The sequence below is a fragment of the Hyperolius riggenbachi genome, chromosome 9 (assembly GCF_040937935.1).
Source record: "Hyperolius riggenbachi isolate aHypRig1 chromosome 9, aHypRig1.pri, whole genome shotgun sequence".
Classification (NCBI taxonomy): Eukaryota; Metazoa; Chordata; class Amphibia; order Anura; family Hyperoliidae; genus Hyperolius; species Hyperolius riggenbachi.
Genome location: NC_090654.1, coordinates 72,550,704 through 72,578,499, shown reverse-complemented (window position 1 = coordinate 72,578,499; position 27,796 = coordinate 72,550,704). Strand labels below are relative to the sequence as shown.

General features: G+C 45.3%; 1 protein-coding gene across 6 annotated transcripts in view; it reads left to right on the top strand.

Moving 5' to 3' along the window:
- The window catches only part of FGD5 (FYVE, RhoGEF and PH domain containing 5), a 321,938-nt gene that overhangs the window by 282,240 nt on the left and 11,902 nt on the right, over positions 1 to 27,796 (top strand). For all 6 annotated transcript variants that reach the window (XM_068253043.1, XM_068253044.1, XM_068253041.1 and 3 more), the window contains 5 exons: positions 13,302 to 13,398; positions 16,617 to 16,754; positions 19,587 to 19,689; positions 22,268 to 22,401; positions 23,789 to 23,917. In XM_068253043.1, the coding sequence (XP_068109144.1) occupies positions 13,302 to 13,398; positions 16,617 to 16,754; positions 19,587 to 19,689; positions 22,268 to 22,401; positions 23,789 to 23,917 (601 nt within the window). The remainder of the gene's footprint in view (positions 1 to 13,301; positions 13,399 to 16,616; positions 16,755 to 19,586; positions 19,690 to 22,267; positions 22,402 to 23,788; positions 23,918 to 27,796) is intronic.

Below are 27,796 nucleotides of genomic sequence, written 5' to 3'. Positions count from 1 at the left end.
AAAAAATATACTAAACCTGGTGCATCCATGGTACAGGGGTGTTTTAAACCTTTCCCCCCTATTATTATGTACCCCTTGTGCCTTCCTTCTACCTCTTGAGTCCTCCTCTGTACTCCAGTGTCCCCTGTGTCCTCTGTCCTTCAGTGTCCCCTGTGTCCTCTGTCCTTTAGTGTACCCTGTGTCCTCTGTCCCCGTGTCCTCTGTCCCATGTTCTCTGTCCCTTTGCCCTCAGTCCCCGTGTCCACCATTGTCCCCTGTGTCCTCTGTCCCCCTGTGTCCTCTTTCCTCCACTGTCCCCTGTTCTCTGTCCCTCTGCTCTCTGTCCTAGTGTCCCCTGGTACCCTGTCCACTGCCCCCCATGTGCTCCGTCTCCCTGTGTCTTGTGAGGATTAGCAGGACAGCCAGGCAACTGATATTGCTTAAAAGGAAATAAATATTGCAGCCTCCATATCCCTTTCACTTCAGTTGTCGTTTAAGATCAGAGGTCATGCTGAACATTATGGGAGGAAATATGGCAAAACCATCCCGCTGCAAATTTCATCCCTAGTGTTGAGTATTGTCGTATTCTGTACAGTGTATTCCCAACAGTGTGTTCAGAAGACAAGCTTTGCAATAAAGGTTCCCTGCAGGCTCTGCCCCTGTAAGGATGCAGTAACTAATAAGGGGAACTGAAGTGAGAGACATATGGAGGCTGACATATTCATTTCCTTTCAAACAATGCACATTGCCGGGTTGCCTCTAATACATTAAGCCATAGTTCCTGAACAAGCAGGTGTGTGTGATTCGGACACTACTGACCAGAAAGATCAGCAAGACTGCCAGGCAACTGGTATGTTTTAAAAGGAAATAAATATGGCAGCCTCCATAAGGGCCATTTCACATGGTCACTTGGCGGGCGTTTACTGCCACCGTCCACAACTTGTCGTCAAATGCCCATTTTTATCGTTCCAGGCGACCCTGGACTCAGCATGCGGTGTTCAGGGTCGATTACTACCGTGTTTTTGTTTCTTGCGGGGACGAAAGATGTAGATTGTGATGGGAATCCGCCGAAAACCCACGCAAGCCCCTGAACGAGATGTCAGCAGAAGGGATGGCCGAAAATGCCAGTTCAGACGGGTTTCTAGTGGCGTTCCTTTTGCCATCGTCTCGTTCGGGGGCTTGCGCAGGCTTCCGGCGGCTTCCCGTCACGATCGCCGTTTTTCGGCCCCACATGGGAACACGAAAACACAACAGTAATTGACCCTGGACGCCACATGCGGAGTCCAGGGTCGCCTGGAATGACGGAGAAAATCGGAATGCTGCGCTTGAGCAAACGCCGGTAATCAATCCACACTGCCCGATACTTTAACGACAAGTTCCGGGCGCTGGCGGTAAATGCTAGCCAAGCGTCCGTGTGAACCCGCCCTTTATCTCTCACCTTGGTTCCTTTTAAGCTGTGTATTCATGTCCTGTATACACTGTATCTTGTACATGTTGCTATGCCAACACATATCTATGGGGGGTTTAAATGTACGGAAAGTTGGGAGCCCAACAAAAATTAGCTAAGCAGTCCTTTGGCTTGTAGCCCTCTGATAATATGGTGATTTTACCTCCATTATATTATTTCCATGACGGATGCACGAACGGCTTTATTTTTATAAGCCAAAGACTACTGAAGGGTACCGTAATATCCGTGTTATTGATGAAGCTGTCTCAATGCGCCGGATAAGCAGAGAACAGCGTCACCACCCTAATTATAACTGAATACATCTCCGCCATGCTATTCTATATTGATTTCTGTATTGTCATCTTGTAAACAATTCATATTTCATCTCGTAATACAGTTCACGCCATTTCCCAGCCGCAATAATGAGAATTGTGATTTATCTGCAGGATCATTAGCCAGCCAATGCTCATTACCCGGCGAATGTGAACCTCATAAACGGTTCATATCGCCGCAGCCACGTGGCCACCGCCGTCCTAAATACCCTCCCTTAGTCGCTGCAGCCCTCGCGCTTGTGGAAAGGTGGGACCAATTTACACATAACTCACCTCGCGAGCCTGCAGGCATTGCGTTAGCGACACGCCTTGGCAGCCTGGTATGTGTGATTATCGCCTGGAGGGGGTTTAATGATGCGCAGAGAATCACGGACAAGGAACACGAGTGATATTAAGCGCGTGTGCGCCGCATCCCAAACTCTCTGTCCTCTGCTAATGAAATTTATAAAATCGCTGTGAGGGCGTCTGTTAACCGAACCATATGTTTGTCGCTGTGAAACCTCTGACAGATTCCATTAGTGTTTCTGCTTTCAAACTCCCTTTTTAATGACGAGTTTCTTTTTTTTTCACCCGCAAAGATTTAAAAGTCATGTAAGAATTTACCAGCGCAAAGGATTCTGGAGCACTTTAAAATCCATCTGTCACTGGAAATTATCAACTATTAAAAGAGCAGTTATAGAATGTTTCCTGGTTGACAGTCTGTTCACTTACGTTAACAAAAATTCAGGTATTGTACGGTTGTTCATATTTATAGGCGAGCACATTAAGCCAAACCTAAAGTGAAAATGAACTTATGATATAATTAATTTTTTGTGTAGTACGGATAATGAATAGGACATTAGTAGCAAAGAAAAGAGTCTCATGATTGTAGTTTCAGTTATATAGATTTTTTTTTTTTTTTTTATAACATTGCATCATTCTGTCATATTTTCAGTTTACAAACCACACTCTGGGCTTGATTCACAAAGCGGTGCTAACCTACTTAGCACGTCTAAAGTCTTTAGACGTGCTAACCAGGGTGCTAAGTAGGTTAGCACCGGATTTCGCAATCAGATCGCGCGCAAAGTTTTGCGCGCAAAGTTTTATGCGCGCAAAGTTCTATGTGGGCACTAAGTCCCATAGGCTTTAATGGGCCCCGCGCTCTGTGCAGTGCGCGCGTAAAGATTTGCGCGCGAAAAGCTAGTTTAGACGTGCTAAGGGGGTTTTCACAGGCGTGCTAACAGTTAGCACCGCTTTGTGAATCAAGCCCTCTGTCTTTTAAGCTATAAAACAAAGCAGTGCTAATGAACTTTGCTGCAGTAAAACCTTACTGAAGCTGTCTCTCACTGTTTCAGCGCTTCAGAAAACAGGACTGTATTCAACCCAAGTTGGGATGGAGAGCTCAAAGTAGCTATTTTGCATAGATAACAACTGAAGTTTCTTAACCTTTTCCTGATCTGGAAAACAATATGAGACTCTTCTTTCTTTGCTACTAATGTTCTATTTCTTAGCTGTACTACACATACAATTCATTATCTCATAAATGTATTTTCACTTCAGGTTTGCTTTAAGGCGAAATGGTATTTTCTTTGCTGTCTGGCGATAACCAGGGCCGGATGTACCATAAGGCTCTGTAGACATGTGCCTACAGGCGCCTGATGATGGAAAGGTGGCTCAATCCCATCCCCCAGTGCCTCCCTCCCTCCTCTATGCAGAGACCTGATGAGAGTGTAAATGAGAGGTTACTCACCCTGCTCTTGGCATTCCATGAGATATTCCTTCAGTCACCTTTAGCTACTTAATACTCAGGTACCTCTAGCTACCGGTACCTAATACTTGGGGGCACCTTTAGCTACTTAATATTGAGGGTTCTTCTGCCTACCTAATACTAAAGGGCACCTGTATAACAGGCAAGGGAAGTAAAGGGGAAGTGACTGCTGGGACAGCCAGTACCCTTGTGGGACCGTTTGTAGGGGTTTGTAGGCTCATGGAGGGCGGAGTCTAGGGTGTCAGGACATCTGTGCCTATAGGCTCCTGTTAGGTAAATCCGGGCCTGGCGATAGATAACCCATTCTGTATCACTCAGTAGTGATGGGAATTCCGGCTCTTCTCGGAGAATCGGCTCTTCTGAATCGGCTCCCATTAAAAAGCCGGCTCTTACGGCTCTGAATCGGCTCTTCATTAAATATCACTAGACACCACTCAGAATCGGAGTAAAAGCCCCGCCCCGTCTCCATGACAACTCCAGACTGCTTCTCTGACTGGGGCAATCCCTCCTGCTACTGCTCTGCTCCACCCCATACACTCCTACAAGCTGCAAGAGGAGGACTACATCTCCCAGCATGCCTCAGCGCCCTTTATTACACAGCAAATCAGAGCTGTGTGGGGCGGCTGAGGCATCGGCTCTTTCAAAACCGAGAACCGGCACTTGTCGTTCGCGAACGACCCATCACTATCACTCAGTCTTGAACAAGTTTTTTTTATAAGAAATTAGGTCAGCTTTGACAACATCTACATTTTCCTAATAACAGGCCTTTGCGTTGCAAGTTGCAGCATTCCCCTGCTGTTCCAATATAGAGTTCCCACCAGGGTGGGGACAATGTTTATCACCAACAGAGGCTGAGCTGCCCAAGTGCGCCCCCCCTTCATCGGCCACATCTCGGTTATTGTTCCTCTTTACAGGCTGGTGTATATAGTGAGCTGCTCCACAGGACTGCATTTGGCATACATACAGTAATCATCACAGTACTGGAGATCACTTGAAGTCTTTTTTTGCTATGAGTTTTAGGTAGCCAGGTATAGGTACCCCCTGGTTAGGTAGCCAGGTACAGGTATAGGGGCCCCAGTATCACTTCAGGTATAGGTTCCACCAATATAGGAAGCCAGGTATAAGTGCCCCCAGATTTCATTCAGATACTTCATATTCTCCTACATCTTCAAAACATACTGGTACAAAAACATACAAGTCAACTGGTTTCCCCCAAACAATCCTATAGTGAAAATATTAGTCTATGACTATAGCAGGGATTAGATTGTGAGCTCCTCTGTACTCTGTACAGTGCTGCAGAAGATGTCAGTGCTATATAAATACATAATAATAATAATATGTTTGGACATTAAGACTATAAGTATGGTAGGATTAGATTGTGAGCTCCTCTGAGGACAGTCAGTGACATGACTATGTACTCTGTAACGTGCTGCAGAAGATGTCAGTGCTTTATAAATACATAATATTAATATGGTAGGAGATTAGATTATGACTATGGCAGATATTAGAAAGTGAGCTCATCAGAGGACAGTCAGTGACACGACTATGTACTTTGTAAAGTGGTGCGAGTGATGGATGCGACAAAACCCCTGGTGCTGTTCCCCCAAATGTATAAATGTGCCCCAATGTGTGCATTAATACATTACCTGTCCTGTGTCGTTTACCAGACGGGGCCCATCCGTCTTCATCTTCTCCCTGTTCCATTTGTGGCTCACATGCCACCAGCATATAGTGTGTGACGCATGTGTGATGTCACGTGTGCTAAATGCCAGCGGCGTGTGAAGCGCAAATGGAGGAGTGGAAGACGTATGGGCACAGCACGGTGGGCAACACAGTACAGGTGGCGGCGGATGCAGCAGAAGCAGGGGACTCGTCTAATTCCCAGGAGATGTCGTGCTAAAATCGATGGGGAATCGGTCTGAGGTGTATGGGCACCTGACAGATCTCTCTTTAATCAGATTGGATAAGAGAGAGATTTGTCTCTTGGTGAAATCTGACCATCATCTCTAGATGTATGGCTGCCTTTACTTTAGCATGGCAGCATTAGGACACTGCAGTGTCATTTCTGTAAGTCCAGGTCCTTATCAGTACAGGGAGTAAAGGGGGGTAGGGAGAAGCATAGAAGCCTTTACAGCCTGTCTCCCTCACTTCCAGAGGACTGGTACAGGATGGAGGACAGAGCACAGGGCTGCTCTCTGTCACATACACACACCACACACACACATCTTTCTCCTTGTTAGAATTCCGTTCTCCATCAGCCAGCCATGCTTGACTGGGCGGCTTCCTGGGGGAGCAGCTGGATGACATCACTGACAGAAGTCAGCGAAGAAGAGTTAAAAAAACAAACAAGGAACTGTCTACCAATCTTACTGTCTAAACTATGTATGACTCCTTATTAGGTGCACTCTTTCAGGTCAACTGTGCAAAGCGCTTTTTTATCTCCCCTCCCTTAGCTGTGTCTCGCAGGACAGTGGACAAAAAACTTTTTTTTTCCTTAACTGCCTGAGGATTGGAATGTCTTTGAAAGCGCCCCATCCTGACCTGATGACCTGCCGCTCAAAGGCTGCAGCCTCTCGGGACTCTGTGTCGTCCTGGGCGGCAGGCAGACAGTAGTCAAAATTCTACAGCCCCCCCAGGTAATCCTACAGCCCCCCCAGGTAATCCTACAGCCTGCCCCTCAGGTAATCCTACAGCCCGCCCCCAGGTAATCCTACAGCTTCCCCCCCCCCAGGTAATCCTACAGGCCCCCCCAGGTAATTCTACAGCCCCCCCCCCCCCGGTAATCCTACAGCCCACCCCCAGGTAATTCTACAGCCCCCCCCCAGGTAATCCTAAAGCCAACCCAGACCCAGGTAATCCTATAGCCCACCCACCCAGACCCAGGTATTCCTACAGCCCACCCACCCAGACCCAGGTATTCCTACAGCCCACCCACCCAGACCCAGGTATTCCTACAGCCCACCCACCCACCCAGACCCAGGTATTCCTACAGCCCACCCACCCACCCAGACCCAGGTATTCCTACAGTCCACCCACCCACCCAGACCCAGGTATTCCTACAGCCCACCCAGACCCAGGTATTCCTACAGCCCACCCACCCAGACCCAGGTATTCCTACAGAAGACCCAGGTATTCCTATAGCCCAGAAGACCCAGGTATTCCTATAGCCCACCCACCCACCCAGACCCAGGTATTCCTATAGCCCACCCACCCAGACCCAGGTATTCCTATAGCCCACCCACCCACCCACCCAGACCCAGGTATTTCTATAGCCCACCCACCCACCCAGACCCAGGTATTTCTATAGCCCACCCACCCACCCAGACCCAGGTATTTCTATAGCCCACCCACCCAGACCCAGGTAATCCTATAACCCACCCACCCAGACCCAGGTAATCCTATAGCCCAAGGTAATCCTATAGCCCACCCACCCAGACCCAGGTAATCCTATAGCCCACCCACCCAGACCCAGGTAATCCTATAGCCCACCCACCCACCCAGACAATCCTATAGCCCACCCACCCACCCACCCAGACCCAGGTAATCCTATAGCCCACCCACCCACCCAGACCCAGGTAATCCTACAGCCCACCCACCCAGACCCAGGTATTCCTACAGCCCACCCACCCACCCAGACCCAGGTATTTCTACAGCCCACCCACCCAGACCCAGGTATTCCTACAGTCCACCCACCCACCCAGACCCAGGTATTCCTACAGCCCACCCAGACCCAGGTATTCCTACAGCCCACCCACCCAGACCCAGGTATTCCTACAGAAGACCCAGGTATTCCTATAGCCCAGAAGACCCAGGTATTCCTATAGCCCACCCACCCACCCAGACCCAGGTATTCCTATAGCCCACCCACCCAGACCCAGGTAATCCTACAGTCCACCCACCCAGACCCAGGTAATCCTACAGCCCACCCACCCAGATAATCCTACAGCCCACCCACCCAGACCCAGGTAATCCTACAGCCCACCCACCCACCCACCCAGACCCAGGTAATCCTACAGCCCACCCACCTACCCACAGGTACCCACCCACCTACAGCCCACCCTACAGCCCACCCATCCAGATCCAGGTAATCCTACAGCCCACCCACCCAGACCCAGGTAATCCTACAGCCCACCCACCCAGACCCAGGTAATCCTACAGCCCACCCACCCATTCAGATAATCCTACAGCCCACCCACCCAGATAATCCTACAGTCCACCCACCCAGACCCAGGTAACCCTACAGCCCACCCACTCAGACCCAGGTAATCCTACAACCCGCCCAGACCCAGGTAATCCTACAGCCCACCCTCACCGGTAATCTTTTAGCTCACCCACCCTCATGGGTAATCTTTTGCATCACAGGTTATCTTTTAGCCCACCCACCCTCACAGGTAATATTTTAGCCCACCCACCCTCACAGGTAATTTTATTAGCCCACACACCCACCTACCTTCCCGACCAGATAATCTTTTAGCTCACCCACCCTCCCGACCAGGTAATCGTTTAGCCCACCCACCCACCTGCAGCACTTTACAGAGTACATCGTTATGTCGCTCACTGTCCTTTAGAGGAGCTCACACTACTCCTACCATAGTCATAGTTGAATGTCTTATCATATTATTATGTATTTATATAGCTCTGACATCTTCTGCAGCGTTTTACAGAGTACATAGTCACGACACTGACTGTGCTCAGAGGAGCTCACTATCTAATATCTTCTATATGTATAGTAAATAGCGCATAATTTTTTATTAGGAGACAGGGCCCGGCTTTACTCAAAGTTCCCTGTTGATGTCAACTGCTGAATTAACTGCTGCTAAGTTCATGTACCCGTCATCGCACGTATGATTGCACATATTTTCTGGGCATATCTGCCGACTTGATTGCACATATTTTCTGGGCATATCTGCCGACTTGATTGCATGTATTTTCTGGGCATATCTGCCGACAAGATTGCACGTATTTTCTGGGCATATCTGCCGACAAGATTGCACGTATTTTCTGGGCATATCTGCCGACATGATTGCACGTATTTTCTGGGCATATCTGCCGACATGATTGCACGTATTTTCTGGGCATATCTGCCGACATGATTGCACGTATTTTCTGGGCATATCTGCCGACATCATTGCACGTATTTTCTGGGCATATCTGCCGACATCATTGCACGTATTTTCTGGGCATATCTGCCGACATCATTGCACGTATTTTCTGGGCATATCTGCCGACATCATTGCACATATTTTCTGGGCATATCTGCCGACATGATTGAATGTATTTTCTGGGCAAATCTGCCGACATGATTGAATGTATTTTCTGGGCAAATCTGCTCACATTATGTTTATTTTCTTGAGAAAACCTGCACAATTATGTGAATTTTCTGGGGAAAGGGTCACCAAAACTTGGGCCCACTGTCTTTGCGTTGCACTTTTCAAGGGAACCTGAGGTGAGAATAATATTGAGGCTGCCACATTTCTCTCCTTTTAAGCAATACCAGTTGCCTGGTTGCCGTGCTGGTCCTCTGCCTCTTATTCTTTCAACCATAGACCCTGAACAAGCATGCAGCAGGTCAGGGGTTTCTGACAATATTGTCAGAACTGAGAAGATTAAGCTGCATGCTTGTTGCTGGTGTAATTCAGTTTATTACTGCAGCCAAATAGATCAGCAGGGTCGCCAGGCAACTAGTATTGTTTAAAAGGAAATAAATATGGCAGCCTCCATATCACTCTCACCCCGGGATCACTTTATATTACAGTTAGCTCCGCCCTTATCCGGTCATTGCCACGCCCTTTTTTTTTGCCGCGGCGCTACGTGCCGCAGGTTCTTTCCACACCCATTTTTTGCCGCAGGTTATAGCCACGCCCATATTTTACCGTTACCATATTTTACCGCTTCGCGCACCGCAGGTCAGGGGGGCCCACAATTGATATTTTGCACAGGGGCCCACTGCTGGCTGTGTCCGCCACTGGTTTCCTCTATCCCCTGGAAACCTATGTGTCCCTCGCCGCAGTTCCACTCCCAGCCGGTATCCTGGGGTCCCCTCCATAGCAGCCGCCAACCAGGCCAGGTCGCTGGCAGTCTTGTTCTGCGCAGGCGCAGAAGTACTATGCAGAGGCTGCTGACCTGGCCGGAGCCCCTGAGAGACCGGCTTGCATCGGAGCTGCGTCGAGGAACTCAGGCTTCCAGGGGCTGACTTTTAAAGTTATTCTGACCTTTTTTTTAACTGCTCAGATGTTTTCTTTTAAGACTCTTTTATGCTTTTAATACCCAAAAATACTTATTCGGGTTTGTTTATGACACATGTCAAGAACAGGGGCGTAACTAGAAATCATGCCTGCCCCCAGAAAAAGTTTAATGGCCCTTTACATTTTCATACCCCTTTCCCCTCATCCCTTGGTGACCTCTACAGGCGTACATGCAAAAAGGGTGCCGGTAAAATTTTGGGGCCGGAAATAACCACTAGTAAATTTTTATAAAGAACAGATAAAAAAGTATTCAATCAGTTCCACCCCAATTATATGCGCAAATATATACAAAACAGTCCACAAGGGGTTTTTAAAGGAACAGCATCAGTATTTTAATTCTTCATAAATATCAAAAAAGCTTGATTGCAGTCATATGCATAAACTATCCAATCTCAGAAACAACAAATAGGCAATTTGTTGTTTCTGAGATTGGATATCTTATGCATATGACTGCAATCAAGCTTTTTTTGATATTTATGAAGAATTAAAATACTGATGCTGTTCCTTTAAAAGCCCCTTGTGGACTGTTTTGTATACACTAGTAAATTTTACTGATATTTTACTATCGCTAAACATAAAACTATTCTCACACAGAGCCTTCCCTCTATTGATGCCTAACCCTAACCAACCCCCCACCCACCGATGCCTAACCCTAACCAATCCCCCTGCCAATGCCTAACCTTAACCAACTCCCCCCACCCCCCACTATGCCTAACCCTTATCGATCTCCCAAGTGATGCCTAACCCGTCCAATTCTCCCACCAATGCCTAACCTTAACCAACCGTCCCCCTCCCCCCAACAATGCCTAACCCTAGCTGATCCCTCCCCACCTGTGCTTTGCTATTTTATCGGCGCCCAAATTTCCTTCGTGCACCAATTTTAGCATTGCACAGCGCCCACATTTCCTTCTTCCCCTTCACAGCCAGGGCACCATCTGTGCTAACAAGTGTTGCCAGTTGCCACAGCAATGCCTGAACTGTATCAGAAGGAGTGATGGAAAGTAGTTGGGGGTTCCTGAGAGCCATGCCCCCCCCCCCCAAATGTTTACAGAAGAGGCAAACCCTATAGTAACAACAACTTTGATTGAGGACCTAGAGAGAGCAACTCATACTTGAGACGGTGTTCTGCTACCATGTCTGGCAAACAGCGACAGATCTACCTGATAAAATGAAACCTGGCTGCTGACTGAGACATAAAGGTCATACTTGACAACATTAAATATCAAAGTGACTTGTATGGCTCTAATGCATCTAGATTTCCTCTGTAAGTACAACACGGCCCCTGAATAAGCACCTTGGAAGGTCTAGATATATTGTCAATATGTCTTTTTATTTACGAAAAAAATAGATATTAAACAATAAAATGATTTAGCTTTCTATGTAACCTTTAAACAACCATAAAGCTTGAGAGCTGCGACTCCACAAATAAATCCCGATTATAATGGCACTTCTATGGAATGGAGAGAGCTCAGCCTGTGAGTCTTCCCTTCAATACATCATATCAAAGCCATCGATTAATATATTGTTTTCCTGCTGTTACTCACAGGCCACAGAATAATTGGCTCTATCGCAGGGCATTCTTCTTTTCTATCACAACAGAGCACTCCATCAAACGCCGAGGCTAATTGTCGCCTGTCACCGTCCCCGGCGTTTTCTAAATGACATTGAGAATGGCGGCGAGCGCCCCTTCTCTGTGACAGCGGCTTTGTCTTTGTTATCGTAACGCGATTTGTACCTTAACACGACATTGTGAAGATCTACGGCCGCGAGGGCGCGTTGAAGTGCGCGGAATGTTTAACGCGATCTCTTTCACTGCAGATAATGGCTATCAATGCTTGTGCGGGCCTCTCAGGCAAATATATGGTAAAATAATGCAGCGACTGTGGGGGTGCAGAAAGGAAGTGGTAGTTCGATGTAGAAGAATTGGTACTGCCAAGTGCTCCAGGAGCACAATAACAAGGTTAATGTTTAATCCATAGTATCCTCAAATAACCTTCACCTCTACTTGAGAAACATAAAAGGAGAGACAGCCCAGATCCTTTGATAGTGTAGTAGATTAGCACAACATTTTTTTTCTCTTGATGAAAAGAAAGAGAGGTGGGTTACCACTAAGCTAACCACTGTGATGGCAGGTGGGGAGATTAGACCTGACCCCACTTGGGTTAAAAGTCACTCTCTGTAGATACGAACATGAAAAGGGGTAGCACCCCTCCATCATATGTGGACTCAAAGTACTTAAAGTGTACCAGAGATCAAGCTGTAAGAAGGATCGATACTTACCCGGGGCTTCCCTCCACCCCATAAACACGTGTGTGAGTCCCTCGCCGTCCTCCCGTTCAGCCGCGATCAGCTCCAGTAACTTCCAGTAGGGTCCGCGCATGCGCAGTAGACTCGGACTGACGTCACTGAACAAGTAACCGGGGCTGATTGTGGCTGAACGGCATACCACGGGAGGACGGCGAGGGACTAACACCTGTTTATGGGGCGGGAGGAAGCTCCGGGTAAGTCTTGTTTCTTCTTATAGCTTGATCTCTGGTTTACTTTAAAGGAAACCAGCAACCTTAGAATAGGTGGTTTCAGAAGACCCTGACTGACGCGACTGAGCCAGTTACCATGGCTGATCGCGGCTGAACGGCAGACCGCGGGAGGACGGTGAGGGACTCACACACGTGCTTATGGGGCTGGAGGAAGCCCCGGGTAAGTATCAAATCTTTTTATTCTAAGGTCTCTGATACACTTTACTTGATTTTTGAACACAGGCGCCAGATTAGAATAAAAGTGATTAAGACCAGTTTAAATAGGAAGGTAGCGGCGAACTTCCCTTCCCAAGTAGACTCACACAGTACATTTTCAGTAGAAAATTCTTCAATCGTAAACTCCTGTGTATGCCTGTGAAACTCGTTGAATTTTGGAGTTTACGATTAATAATTTTTTTAAGAGAGGTTCTATCTCTTCCCCACTCTATCCAAGACTGGAAAAGAAAACTTTGGCTAGAGGTGGGCTTTAAATTCTCACTAATCACAATTCACCTAACCCAATTCACAATAAACCCAATTCCTTCCTGTTTTATAGCCCAAATACCAAACCTTAAAAAGGAACCTGAGGTGAGAGACATATAGATGGCTGTCCTGTTGATCTTTCTGGTCAGCAGTGTCTGAATCACATACCTGAAACAAGCACGTGGCTTATCTAGTCAGACCTCAGTCAGAAACATCTGATCTGCATGCCTGTTCAGGGTTTATGGCTAAAAGTATTAGAGGCAGAGGATCAACAGGACTGCCAGGCAATGTGCATTGTTTAAAAGGAAATTGATGTTAGTCTCCATATATCTCTCACCTGGGGTTCCCTTTTACTCTTTCCCACCTTTTAACTAACCCTTCTCAATACTATTGTATTACCTAAACTTGCTAAAATGAACTGGAGGGAGGGAATGAGTCTGGAGGGAATGAGGCTCTCTGCTGGTCCAGGTCTGTAATGTGTGATGCGATTATATTTTCTATATGTTGTTTTGTCTCCATTTAGTAATGAATTTATTTTATTTTATTTTCCAGTTCCTGCTCAGAGAGGGACGACTGGTTTAGTTGTATCAGCAGGACAGTCCAGGAATATTACAAGGCCCCTACAGTGTCTATCTATAATAACATTGAGGTAAGATCACTATAGTGTACTTATATTCTGTATCTCTTTTGATAATCTGCAGTTCTCAGTATATGTTGTGAGTATTTTGGAGTAATTTCCATCTGCAGAAATTGACTTTAAAGTTACTATTCAGTGATTTGTTGGCTTTCAGTCTTTAAAGTGAACCTGAACTCTTGCACAGGACTGAAAGGAAAACAGAGAGAAATGCACCCTGTTTGTATGTAGAGAGTTTAGCCTGTCTAATTCTCCTTCATCGGAGACTTACCACCAGGGTAATTTGATCTCTCAAATGTGTCAGCTGGCTGCCTCGGCAGAGCAGCTCATTTTCAAACACAGGATGTTAACCCTATATGTCTACTTTCATGAAAGCAGGAAGTAGACACACCGCAGAGTTATTGCAGGATTTGTATCAGCTTTAACAAAGAAATGTTTTTCTTTAAAAGATATGCAACAGCATAATAACCTGTAAAGAGACACTAAAGCGAAATAAAAATGATGATATAATGATTTGTATGTGTAGTACAGCTAAGAAATAAACATTAGGAGCAGAGACATAAGTCTAATATTGTTTTCAGTACAGGAAGAGTTAAGAAACTCCAGTTGTTATCTATACAAAAGAGCCATTGAGCTCCATGACTTTCAAAGTCGCAGAGAGCTCTGTATTCTAAAGCTTATTTCCTCAAGTGTCCGGCACTGTATTGTTTTATTCTATGCAGAGGACAGTTCAAAAGTTCACTAGCCTGCTCTGTAAAATCATTTAGAATGCTGAGTAGTGTGTAAACTGCAAATATTAGAGAATGATGCAATGTTATAAAAAAAACCCTATATAACTGAAAATAAAAATATGTGAATACTTTGCAACTAATGTTCTAGTAATTATCCGTACTACACATACAATTCATTATGTCATAATTTTGTTTTTCGCTTCAGTGTCTCTTTAAAGCAGAGATGAAGTTCTGAGCTTAGGTCTGCTTTAAAGCCACATACGCACTTCAGTTTTATGTTACCCATAATGATTGATTAGGAAAGATCATTGTACAAACACACTGCACAGCTGCCAGCCTCTTCTATGGAGAGGGAAGGGGGGGGGGGGGGGGGTATGAGCAGAATGTGCCCTACTGCAAGGACAACAATGTTGGTTCAGCAGCTTTCTACTCTTACACGATAGTTCTGTTTTTACCCCATTCTTGTCCTGCTAGAAAAATGATGGTTTATATGGGACAGTAAAATGCTAGAGCTAGCTATACAGGCCCTCCGTACAGTGACCGTACACCTCTGTCCAATTACAGAAGCAGGAGTGACCCAGCAGGCTGCCCCCACCATTCTACAACCCGAGCAAGACAAGAAACAGAATGTAAAGGGCTTCACAGCTGGCCATGAAATATGGCTGCCCTCGCCTTCCCGGCGTAGCACAATATCTCACTCTGAGTGTGAAACACTTGGACAATTAAGGAATAGAATTTTCGGTTGGGGAAGATTCAGCCTGGGCCTACTGCTGAGATTTATATTTGTGCTAAAAATAATAAAATACTTATGGCTGCACACAAGTCCCAGACCTGGTATTAATTCCTGTGATCAGAACTCATTATTGCTAAGATTAGTAAGCTGGCGCCCTCGGCGGGCAGTTTACAGGCTTCAAGCTGTTCATATATTATTCCACTCAGCGTGGAGGGCGGGGGGCAGCCAGAGGAGAACAATACACCTGGATCAATGCTGGGTCCTTCTACTAATAAGATCTCCTACTGCCAGTACAATTGCCAGCCTGCAAAAGTGCGTTTACTGAGTTACTAGACAGTTCCTTCTTCTATGGCTGTTCAGTGCATTGAGTCTGACGCCATAGTCAGATGCTGGGAACTGGCAAAGGCACTGGGCCTTCCACATCCAGTGCTGGAACCCTAACACTGACCTACTATTACTAAATTTACAACCTAACTTTCTACATCTCCACATCCAATTTACAGCCCACTAAACATATATGAGTATAGTGTTGGAGTTTTTATGCACACTGCAGGGCAACCAATCCGTTATTAGGGGCATGGACTGCCATGTGAAGCTCACAGTTGCCTATCAAGACCAGCTAGTGTTGCTGGGAACATGTTGCTATGTTAGGCTGACCAGATGTCCTCTTTTCCCCAGACAGGTCCTCCCAGGTTTTTGAAATGTCTCCGTGAAGAGAGCCTAACACAGAGCGAGTCAGAAGAGCCAATTGAAGAGACAGAGAGCCGAACAGCCAAGACTCAGTCCAGTGTTTTCCCCAGAGCCTATCAGCTGAGCAGTAGTGCTGTCCGGATCATGAACGTTTCGGATCTTTGATCTGGACCTTTTTTGTGAGTCGAATCATCCGGATCATTACAATGAACGAATGATCCGGATGATTCGACTCACAAAAAAGATCCGGATCAAAGATCCAAATCGTTCATGATCCAGACAACACTACTGCAAAGCTGATAGGCTCTGGGGAAAACACTGGACTGAGGCTTGGCTGTTCGGCTCTCTGTCTCTTCAATCAGCTCTTCTGACTCGCTCTGTGTTAGGCTCTCTTCAAGGAGACATTTCAAAAACCTGGGAGGACCTGTCCGGGGAAAAGAGGACATCTGGTCAGCCTATGCTATGTACATACCGCACCTTCACTTCTTTTCATTTTCACCACCTGTCTCCTTTACGATTTGGTCGCCAGCTTGCAAGCTCCTCTCACCTGATTGGTGGGTTTTTGTAGCTTGAAGTTCCCCATCAGGTGTGCTGTCTGTCTGCGAGCAAACTCCACCTCCTACTGTGCGGGTCTATGGTTGTCTGGTCAATGCAGCGGAGCTGGTTGAAAATGATTGGTTCTTGGAACTCTTGATTGGAGCCCTTGTGAATATAGATGTACCATGTGGAAATTATGTTTAGTGACTGAATAGGCTTGACAAAGAGAGGATGTACCTTGCGCTCAAAACAATTATCTATAGTTCAGCCTGTCTGACTATAAATGTGATGTAAGCTATGGACTTTCTCTTAAAATAAAGTATTCAAAAACTTTACTGGGTCTTCTCCACATTTTACCTAGGCAAATTATCTACATCTTCTGCATTGAATTACAGTAATTGTCTCTCTAGACCTCTAATATGTGATGTATACAGATCTATTGGACAGCCCTTTTGTGGCAAGATGGCTGCCAGTAATTTCAGTTAAAAGTTAGCCATATCATAATGAAAAAATACATCGATTATTGTGTTTTCTTTTTATAGTTACGGGAAAGGCTGGGGATGAGCCTGGGAGAGAGGCCACCAAGTGTGGCGCACATGTCTCACGCCATGATGTGCATGAACTGCGGCAGCGATTTCACCCTGACGCTAAGACGCCATCACTGTCATGCCTGTGGCAAGGTGAGCTGCTTGTGGTCTAGTGCTTGTGCAATTTAGCTTACAGCTCTCCTCAAATACAAGTCCCAGCATTCCTTGCCATGGTTGACCAGCTAAGCATTCTGGGACAGCATCAGGGCCGGCCTTAGGTTTCACAGCGCCCTGAGCGAAACCTGATTTTTGTGCCCACCCTTCCCCTTCATCATCTTCTCATGTGCATATACACACACGCACGCACGCACATATATACATACACAGGCCCATATGCAGTTCCCCTTTTCTCCTGAGATATCTCCTAGAACAGTGGTTCCCAACTTTTTGACATTGTGACACATCACGCCAAATGCTCAGATCTCCGTGACACGTCACATATGTATAATAGAAAAAATACTATCAATAACAACAAATGGATGGAAAGCGTGCATTATCCTGAATACATTTAAAAATGAAGGCTAGAACCTTTCAGGAATATTGATAAAAACAATCAGTGGGACGGTTAGCCCCCCCCCCTCCCCATTTAGAATGATAGCACAGCACCGACAATTTGCACCACGTGTTATAGCCGCACTGCGCCCCCCCCAACACGCCCTCACACTCAGTATAGGTAGGTAGCCAGGTATAGGTGCCCCCAGTATAGGATCTAATGTGTAGGTGCCCTCAATATAGGTTGCCAAGCATAGGTGCCCCCAGTATAGGAACTCAATTGAAGGTCTCTAGCCCCCCCCCACACACACACACACAGGTAGCCAGGCATAGGTGCCCCCAGTATAGGTAGCCAGGTGTTGGTGCCCTCAGTAAAGGTAGCCAGCTATAGGTGCCCTCAGTATAGGATCTCTTGTGTAGGTTCCCTCAATATAGGTTGCCAAGCTTAGGTGCCCCCAGTATAGGAAGTCAGGTGTTGGTGCCCTCAGTAAAGGTAGCCAGCTATAGGTGCCCTCAGAATAGGAAAATTAGATGTAGGTGCCCTCAGTATAGGCAACCAGCTATAGGCTTGGAAGCTTGGAAGCTGGCGCCCTGAGCGACCGCTCCGGTCGCTCATATCAAAGGCCGGCTATGGACAGCATTACCTGCTTTTTGCCTTTACAAGTAAAGATAGACTTTAAGTGTTAGTATACTTATGTGTGTTTATAACTATAAATGAGGCCCAGATCAATAATGCAATGTACTTGCATTACTGATTTTACACCATTTTTAAGATATCCAGGCTTGTCACATCCAGTATGTGCAGTAAAAGTTTTACAGTGTGCTTACTGTATACTGATAGTAACTCATTTGCATTCTGTGTGGATCTCTGCATGAATAATGTATTATGCCTGGTATACACCATGCAATGTCACATCAGATTTCGGGATGAAACGATAATTTCTGATAAATCCAATCTGATTTCCGATCGTTTTTCTTATCAATTTTGTACAAAAGTGATGAGAAAATCCATCAGAAAAGCAATCAGAAATCAGGTCTGACCTGTAGGGAATTATCGATTCAACCTGAAATCTGAAGAGAATTGGCATGGTGTGAACCAGGCATTACATGGTTAAATTGAATCTTTACACTCAGTAGCATATCTCTAAACTTTGAGTAGGGACTGCTTCTAGTTTCTTTTTTGTAATGTACCCATTGGTATAGATAAGCTTGTATTTAAAGCCTCTCAACTCACGCTAGATCAGGGATCAGGAACCTTTTTGGCTGAGAGAGCCATGAACGCCACATATTGTAAAATGTAATTCTGTGAGAGCCATACAATATGTTTCAAACTGGGACATTCATTGCGCATGCGCAGCAGAGGGCCATGTTGCCCTGTTGCCATGGTGATGTGTATACAGTTGATCCGTCGGGCAGCGGCAGTGTCAGACACGTCTTCAGCTTCTCTTGGGTTTCAGCAACATAAGCAATTTCCCCGAGAGCCAGACAGGAGAAATACCGATTAACAGCTTGTACAATTAGCTAGCTGACTTGGGGGTTCATTTACTTTGTTGGACGAGATCCCTGCACTTTGGCCCAATAGGTTGCCTGTCAAGTGACAGGCAGCCTATTGGGCCACTCAAAGTGCGGGGATCTCTTCCTACAAAGTCACTGGACCTGATAGGGTCCAGAGTGGGACAATTGGAGCAGCTGTTAGTTTTGGGGGGAGTGTGAGTAAGTTAGTAGTGCATGCTACAGCAGTAATGTGCCTACTTTGAAAATGTTACTTGCGCTGCCACACTAAGCTGCGCTGCTTGAGCAGTGTAGTGCTGCTTGAGCAGTGTAGCTTAGTGAACCAACCCCTACTGATTTGTATGTGAGCCAGATGTAGCCATCAAAAGAGCCAAATCTGGCTCCCGAGCCATAGGTTCCCTACCCCTGCGCTAGATGAAACTCGCTGAGGCGGCTAATAACACGGCCTCTTCTGAGAATCGTGTGTGTACAGTGGCCCCGATGATCCTGACACTTTGGGCATAGATCAGGCAGCGCACAGCAATTTTACCATTACTAATGGCAGGGGTTAGTGCATGTTACCCTATAAGTGCAACTTGCGCAGAACACAGAAATGGACTTCAGATAATTTCTTAGTAGGGCTAAGATTATATTTGTGTAACTATTTGCAACAGTGCCCTTTAGGTGCCTAAACCTAATTACTTTTAGGCGCCGAAATTACTGATAGTAGTTTATGATCGGCTACAACCATCCTAATGCACATTGGGTGCCCAAATAACTAGCTGGGCGTCTGATTGCTGATATTTAACATTGTTGTTCATGAGACATCTACCATTAGTGGTGCCCAAAAGACCTTATCCACTTTATGAACCCATATTTATTTCATCATGTCACATGACATTTCAGGCATACTTAAATGTTTTTCTTACCCTCACCCCTTAGATTGTTTGTCGCAGCTGCTCCAGGAACAAATACCCATTAAAGTACCTAAAAGATCGCCCATCCAAAGTCTGCAACTGCTGCTATGCAGAGCTGCGGAAAAGAGGTAAGTACGCCTTCTATCTTCTATCAACAATGTTGTATCTCCATCTAGTGGCTGGATATAGCACTGCAACACAAAATCTACAGAAGTAAATGCTGGGCTGAGCACAGTTTTACACTAATAATACATAAGGTATTTGCAATTGTTCAGCTTCACAAGAGCAAGAAATGACTTCCATAACACGTCACTTCAGGACAGTGAGTGAATATGCAAATCATTCCTTTATGTCCCTAGAAATCAAGGCATACAGGTTTGTAGCATGCTTATAGCCAATTCATTGTACAGAGCCATGTAATCCAATTGCAGACAGCTGTTTCAGCATCTGTTAGTCTTCATCAGTGCAAGGTATGGATTGTTATGAATCTATGTGTCACACTCGGAGTTGTAGGTGTGTTACAGCATACCCAATAATATAAAGGAGAACCAGAACTGCTAGAATTTTCTAGAGCGATAATATGCAAAACAAATATGGCACTACTACTTATGTAACCTCTTTTTTCGCCTAGTGGCAAGACATGACTACAGTATCATGAAAACATAAAAGTAAAAACACCTGAGATCAAAACTTTAAGTGAACCTCCAGACTAAAAATCTACTCAGCAGAACTGAAAGGGCTTAGTGTTTCTTTAACAGCTTCACAGCATCAGAACTTTGTTTTTCTTACCCAAGCCTCATTTTTAGCTGCACAGAAGCTAAGCTCCACCCCATCAAAGAAATCTGCCCGGCAATTTTCCCCTGATGTTATTGTTCTCGTTGCCTAGCGCGCAGCTGGGAGGAGCGATCAGGACACAGGACAGTTGGAACTGTGTCGCTGCTCCAATGAAATCACAAACATTTGCCTGTTCTTTTAAAACAGGGAGTCTATTTCATATCTATTTTAATTAACATAACCAATGTAACTTAATGACAGCATGTTTGTTTAGGCTGAAGTTCCTCTTTAAAAGCATTTATATGTAGTTGGGGCTTCCTCCAGCCCCCTTTAGAGCTTGTTCTCATGCATCCCCTTGGCTCTGCGCATCACTCCTGGCGGGGGGGGGGGGGGGGGTCTTTCAATCCTATCCATTATACTGAATGGGATGGCAGGCTGAAGCGCCCCGAAATGCAGCAAACCATGTGTGGCGATTCAGAGGTGCATGAATGGAAGTGGCAGACAGTGCAGTCTATGCACTGTCTGCTGTCCCTGTGATCATGTTTCCATAAGCACGTATGAAAGCACACTATATGGAAATGAGCCCTTAGGCTGTGGGCTGCCTCACCATTTTCCTGGGCCACTTCGATTCTCTGCTGGATAACTGTGCAGGCTCAGAACGCTTCTGGACACAAAAGCGTGATAGGCGAGTGTGTCTGAGTCATGCATATGCTGTAGATCATGACTGCTGGATTTACTTGGCCGGCCAGTTGAGGATCAAAGCAGGTAAGTATAAATGCTTTTATTTCTTGGTCTCGGGTTTCCTTCAAAGACAACCCAACCCATAGCTTGAATCTATTAACCCTTCGCACTCTCGCATGCAAATGTTCAAACAAATGCATTCACAGATTTACTCATCCAGGCACAACTGTTATCCCTACAGCTAAGTTAAAAGCCGGGGTCTTAGTTCACAGAAGAATGCATTCTTATGCTTAGTCCCCTTTACTGCGCAGAAGTACCCAGGTAAACATAGGTGTCCTAACTCTAGCCCTGTAACATGCATAGTGCAGACATGCAAACACATTCACTGCATCAAACCTATCAATGGATTAGGAGCACACATCCGGACGTCCTCTCCTGGGACAGATAGTGCATCTTACCAATCGCACAAGGGAGCTAACGTAATGTATCCATGTGCACCATGCACATACACCAACATAAGCTGTGTGCATGCTAACAAACACATACAGGGGAGGAGGGAGTGCACTGGATTAGACCCTAGCCACAGGGGTCAGTAACAAGAACAAAATACATATATCCAGGCACATCGCTTCTAGTTAGGACGTTAAATAAGTTAAGGAAGTTTCTAGCCACACCCCCTTCAGCACCTCCCTTTCCTTAACTTATTTAATGTCCTAACTAGATGTGATGTGCCTGGATATATGTATTTTGTTCGACCCATAGCTTGGGTTCAGCAACAAATACTTACCTAAGGAGAGGGAAGCTCCTGGTTTCTATAGAGTCTTCCCACTCTGTCCTCTGATCCTCTGCCGCTGCCCGGGACCCTCCAGCTGATCGGTGCCGCGCCCCTACGTTGCCATGAACGGCACTATCTACCCGCAGGAGCGGTTGTACTCGCGCAGGCGCAGTATGGCTGCTCGGGTGCTTGAAGAGGAGCGCAGTCCCGATCAGATTACCTACAATCCCTTTGGAGGGCCCGCGCTCAGCGACTTGGGATCAGAGGGCGCTGGGGAAACCTCTTTAGGATCCACAGGCTTCCCTCTCCTTAGGTAAGTACAATATTTTATTTTATCCCTGCGCTTTGGCTCAGGTATTTGATACTATGCTTCCACCTAGTGGAAGAATTCAAAAATTGCAACTAACAGTTAATTGCTCTATGTATAATTATTGCACTTTTGTCATTTGTTTTGTTTTTGTGTTTCTTTAAATCAGAGCTTGCGACAGCCAGTACAAACTCCTCACCCCAAATGCCAAGATCTGCTACCAGCACCTTCACCTCCATGTTTCACAGTATACACCCGTCTGCCTTCAGGAGGCACAAGAAGGTGCCATCGGCCCTCATGGAGGTAATGCAGCCCTTTTATGCTCATGTGACTAAGGGGGAGTGGTTTCTGCTGTTGGGGGGTGAGCAGGCACCTGTCAGTCCTTGAGAATCTCTGAACTAGTGAAGAAGCTAACGTACCTTTTTTTATTTTGCAAAAACTACAAAATGTGTTACAAAACTTTATTTATGCGCAGGTAATTTAAAGTAATGTCCTACTAAATGCACACAAACAACTGTGCCTGAACTGGGTGTTTAAAGTAGTTGTTCTATTAATGAAAAAGGGTCTGTGAAAGCAGCGCATAAATCTCTCTTATAGCGTTATAAAAATATGCCGGCTGATCATTGTGCCTGTCTGCTCAGAAGAGCCTGTGAGGGGAATGAGCTCCTCCATATATCTGAGGTTTATAGAGCTGTAAAATGGGCTTTTCTCAATAGGCAGGCGGATGCCAAACCTCATTTGAGATATTATACATTCTTCAAGAGAACGTGAGGCTAGGAACGTGGGATTGTTCATTGCTTGAATTGTTCATAAAGTTGCAGGTTCCAGGGCTGGGGTCCCAAACACAGCTTCACTGCCTGAGTCACTGCCCTGGAACAAGCATGGAAGATGTAGGTTCAGATTTCTCAGAGGCCATAAATAATATTTCCCTTACAGGACCACTCCAGGGAAAAAAGTAAGTTGTTAAAATCTGACACAACTGACTGGTTTGAGACTAGTCTATCTCCTCATGGGGTATTCTCAGAGTTTTCTTTGTTTTCAAAAGCATGTCCTGAACTGCAGTTGCTAAGTCTAACTGCCGTTACGGAGGCTGACTGGTATCATACTATTTTGGCCATTAGACATAGCTACTGCCATTCAGGAAATGTTTTTGACAAGAAAGAAAACCCTGAGAATCCCCCTTGAGGAGATGGACTAGGCCAAAACCTGTCCGTATTGTCAGATTTTAACTGCTTCCTTTTTTCTCTGGAGTTGTCCTTTAAGGAGAATCATATCACCCAATGACAAATTACCTTGCTACTCTGTACAGCTTGAATCCAACCAGATGCAGCTGTTGCTATGGCAGGTTTTGAATTTCTTTATGTTGCGTTACCGCATGTAAACTTCCCTAAATACCTCCCCCTTCAGCTCCCACTGCTTGAAACATGTTAGCATTATAGTATTATGTAATGTGATAGCGGAGTTAAACAGACAGATTTAAGGTTTGTTTAATGAATGTACCTAAACTTTGATTGTACGGGTTGGAGAGTTGTCTGAGCAGCTGTTTTATAGTGTTTTTCTGTTTAGGATAAAGTAGGAGGGGTTAGAACCTCTGTCAGGTTTCCTTGTGGGGACGCATTCCTCTCTATTTCTGTCCCTGTGACAGAGCAATATATAACTTTGTGTAATGTCCCTTTCCCTGTCATTACAGGCAGCGACGTCAGGAGAAAGTTCTTCCATTAGCGGTTATCTACACCGGTGCAAAAAGGGCAAAAAGTATTGGAAGAAGCGCTGGTTTGTCATTAAAGGCAAAGTACTCTACACATATACTGCCTGTGAGGTGAGTGGAGTGCCTCCTCTGCTACATTGTATTTGTCATGTCATCTCCTTCACAATTTATTTTGCAATAGAAATGAAGTCAAGTAATCATGTTTGGCTTTCATAACATTTGCTTAAAAAAAAGTCAAGAGGAAGTTTCTGCTGCTCAATCTAGCCTATGCTTAAAGATACTTACCTATGGGCCCCAGAGCCTTCCCTCTCCAAAGCTAAGTATCTTTTTTTAAAAAAAATTTTTTTATTTCAAACAGTGGGTAGTTTTACAGACAAAACTACCCACTATTTGAACTGTAGGAGGGAAACCTATATAGCCAAATTGACTTCCTAGAATGAAGCTGTAAAGAAGTGTTTTACAGCTACACTCTAGGAAGTCAGTTTGGCCATGGAGATTTCCCTCCTACAGTTCAAATTGTGGGTACTTCTGTCTGGAGTCTATGGTCACATGACTGCTTTCATTAGCCTAGGCTAGATACTGTAGCAGGCACTTCCTGTCCAGCCCTCTTTCAACAAAAATGAATGCTTTAAACCGTTTCAATTTTATGTGAAATGGCTAAACATGAAGACAAAGTTTGTACTTCATACATTATGGCATTTCAAGTGGTTGTCCACCTTCAGATAACCATAAATATGTTGTTGTTTTTTTATTGATCTCGGTTATGGCACAGCTATGCTTAGTCCTGCTGAAGGTGATAATACAGTGGCTTGCAAAAGTATTCGGCCCCCTTGAAGTTTTCCACATTTTGTCACATTACTGCCACAAACATCAATCAATTTTATTGGAATTCCACACAAAATACCAATACAAAGTGGTGTACACGTGAAAAGTGGAACGAAAATCATACATGATTCCAAACATTTTTTTTACAAATAAATAACTGCAAAGTGGTGTGTGCATAATTATTCGGCCCCCTTTGATCTGAGTGCAGTCAGTTGCCTATAGACATTGCCTGATGAGTGCTAATGACTAAATAGAGTGCACCTGTGTGTAATCTAATGTCAGTACAAATACAGCTGCTCTGTGAGGGCCTCAGAGGTTGTCTAAGAGAATATTGGAAGCAACAACACCGTGAAGTCCAAAGAACACACAAGACAGGTCAGGGATCAAGTTATTGAGACATTTAAAGCAGGCTTAGGCTACAAAAAGATTTCCAAAGCCTTGAACATCCCACGGAGCACTGTTCAAGCGATCATTCAGAAATGGAAGGAGTATGGCACAACTGTACACCTACCAAAACAAGGCCATCCACCTAAACTCACAGGCCGAACAAGGAGAGCGCTAAGCAGAAATGCAGTCAAGAGGCCCATGATGACTCTGGACGAGCTGCAGAGATCTGCAGCTCAGGTGGGAGACTCTGTCCATAGGACAACTATTAGTCATGTACTGTACAAAGCTGGCCTTTATGGAAGAGTGGCAAGAAGAAAGGCATTGTTAACAGAAAGCATAAGAAGTCCCATTTGCAGTTTGCCACAAGCCATGTGGGAGACAGAGCAACCATGTGGTAGAAGGTGCTCTGGTCAGATGAGACCAAAATGGAACTTTTTGGCCAAAATGCAAAACGCTATGTGTGGCGGAAAACTAACACTGCACATCACTCTGAACACACCATCCCCACTGTCAAATATGGTGGTAGCAGCATCATGCTCGGGGGGTGCATCTCTTCAGCAGGAACAGGGAAGCTGGTCAGAGTTGATGGGAAGATGGATGGAGCCAAATACAGGGCAAACTTGGAAGAAAACCTCTTGGAGTCTGCAAAAGACTTGAGACTGAGGCGGAGGTTCACCTTCCAGCAGGACAACGACCCTAAACATAAAGCCAGGGCAACAATGGAATGGTTTAAAACAAAACATTTCTATGTGTTAGAATGGCCCAGTCAAAGTCCAGATCTAAATCCAATCAAGAATCTGTGGCAAGATCTGAAAACTGCTGTTCACAAACGCGGTCCATCTAATCTGACTGAGCTGGAGCTGTTTTGCAAAGAATAATGGGCAAGGATTTCAGTCTCTAGATGTGCAAAGCTGGTAGAGACATACCCTAAAAGACTGGCAGCTGTAATTGCAGCAAAAGGTGGTTCTACAAAGTATTAACTCAGAGGGCCGAATAATTACACACACCCCACTTTGCAGTTATTTATTTGTACAAAATTTTTGGAATTATGTATGATTTTCGGTCTACTTCTCACGTGTACACCACTTTGTATTGGTCTTTCACGTGGAATTCCAATCAAATTGATTCATGTTTGTGGCAGTAATGTGACAAAATGTGGAAAACCTCAAGGTGGCTGAATACTTTTGCAACCCACTGTATGTACATATCAACAAACCCTTTACCCATATCTTTAATTTACTTACAGTAGTATCTGTCAATTCTGCATATCAAAAAATACACCACAATTACATGAGCAGGAAGACGAGGGCTCTATAAAGCCTTGTACCATGCCATGGTTTTGAGCAATGAAATTTGACTATCTGGGCAGGTAAAGAAAATCAGCTAAGTGCAGGTTGAAAAGAAAAAGTAATTTCAACATTGCATTCAATGCTTGTTGGTGTAAGAACTATCAGTGTTGTGTGGAGAGGGATACAGAGGTGACATACTGTATTTATTTTCTTTTAAACAATGCAAATCGCCTGACTGTCCTGCTGATCCGCTGCCCCAATATGCTTAGCAATATTACTATTATTACTTAGTGTTTATATAGTGCCTACATCTTCCGTAGCGCTGTACAGAGTATATTGTCTTGTTACTTAACTGTCAATCAGAGGGGCTCACAATCTAATCCCTACCATAGTCATATGTCTATGTATGTATCATGTAGTGTATGTATCTTAATCTAGGGCCTAACATAGGGAAAACATACAAACTCTGTGTTGTTTTGATTTAAACGGGGGACCCTGCACTGCAAGGCAAGAGTGCTAACCACTACGCCACCATGCTGCCCCTGCCCCTGTGCAGCAATAGACCCTGTACAAGCATGCAGATCAGATGTTTCTGACTGAAGTCTGGCAAGGTTAGTTGCATGCTGGTTTCAGGTGTGTGATTCAGAAATTACTGAAGCCAAAGAGATCGGCAGGACAGCCAGGCAACTGGTATTGCTCAAACGGAAATACATATGGCAGCCTCCATATCCCTCTCAGTTCAGGTGTTCTTTAAAGTAAAAAGTATCTCCCTGCCCTGTGCCCGTGGTACAGCTGTATACAAGCAAAGCAGCTGAGCTATGGGGGTGGGGGGATGCACATTGTGAGAATAGGAGAAAAAAATTTGAGGTGAACAGTGATATGCAAATTATGTAATGTGTGTGTCAGCTGATTATGATTAGGGGCCATGTGAGTCACTGTATCACAATAATGATGTCACAGTCTTGGCTATCTCCCTGCAGAAACACAGGCTTTGTCTTTCAGAGAACTAAGCACAGTGGAGAAATGCCGTCCTCCAATCAGAATTGAAACCTCTTCAGCTTTAGATTTCACTGGTAGAGCCACTTTCTGGTTAAATCTGGTATTGTGGTGCCTTCAGAAATGTAGAGATAGGGCTGTTTCTGGGCATAGGCGGGAAGCTAGTGTGCCATTGGCTTTGGGGTTGAACAGAGCTGACAACGATGCTGTCCATCAACTCCCCCACTAATCCTCACCTGCTCCCTTATGTCCCTCTGCCCTTACTCATCAATGTCTCCTGATGCAAAATATTAGTAGGGCAGCATGATACCTGCTCTGGCAGCTGTGTCCAGGCGATCTCAATCTCATCACCATCCCTGGCTCATGCTGTGCATCAGTCACATGACCTGTGTCAGGGACAGTAGTGAGAGCCAATTGCTTGGGAGCAGCTGCCACAGCAGGTAGCTGTACAACACTTCTCTGCTGCTGCACCACTCTGCATTAAGAGACATTA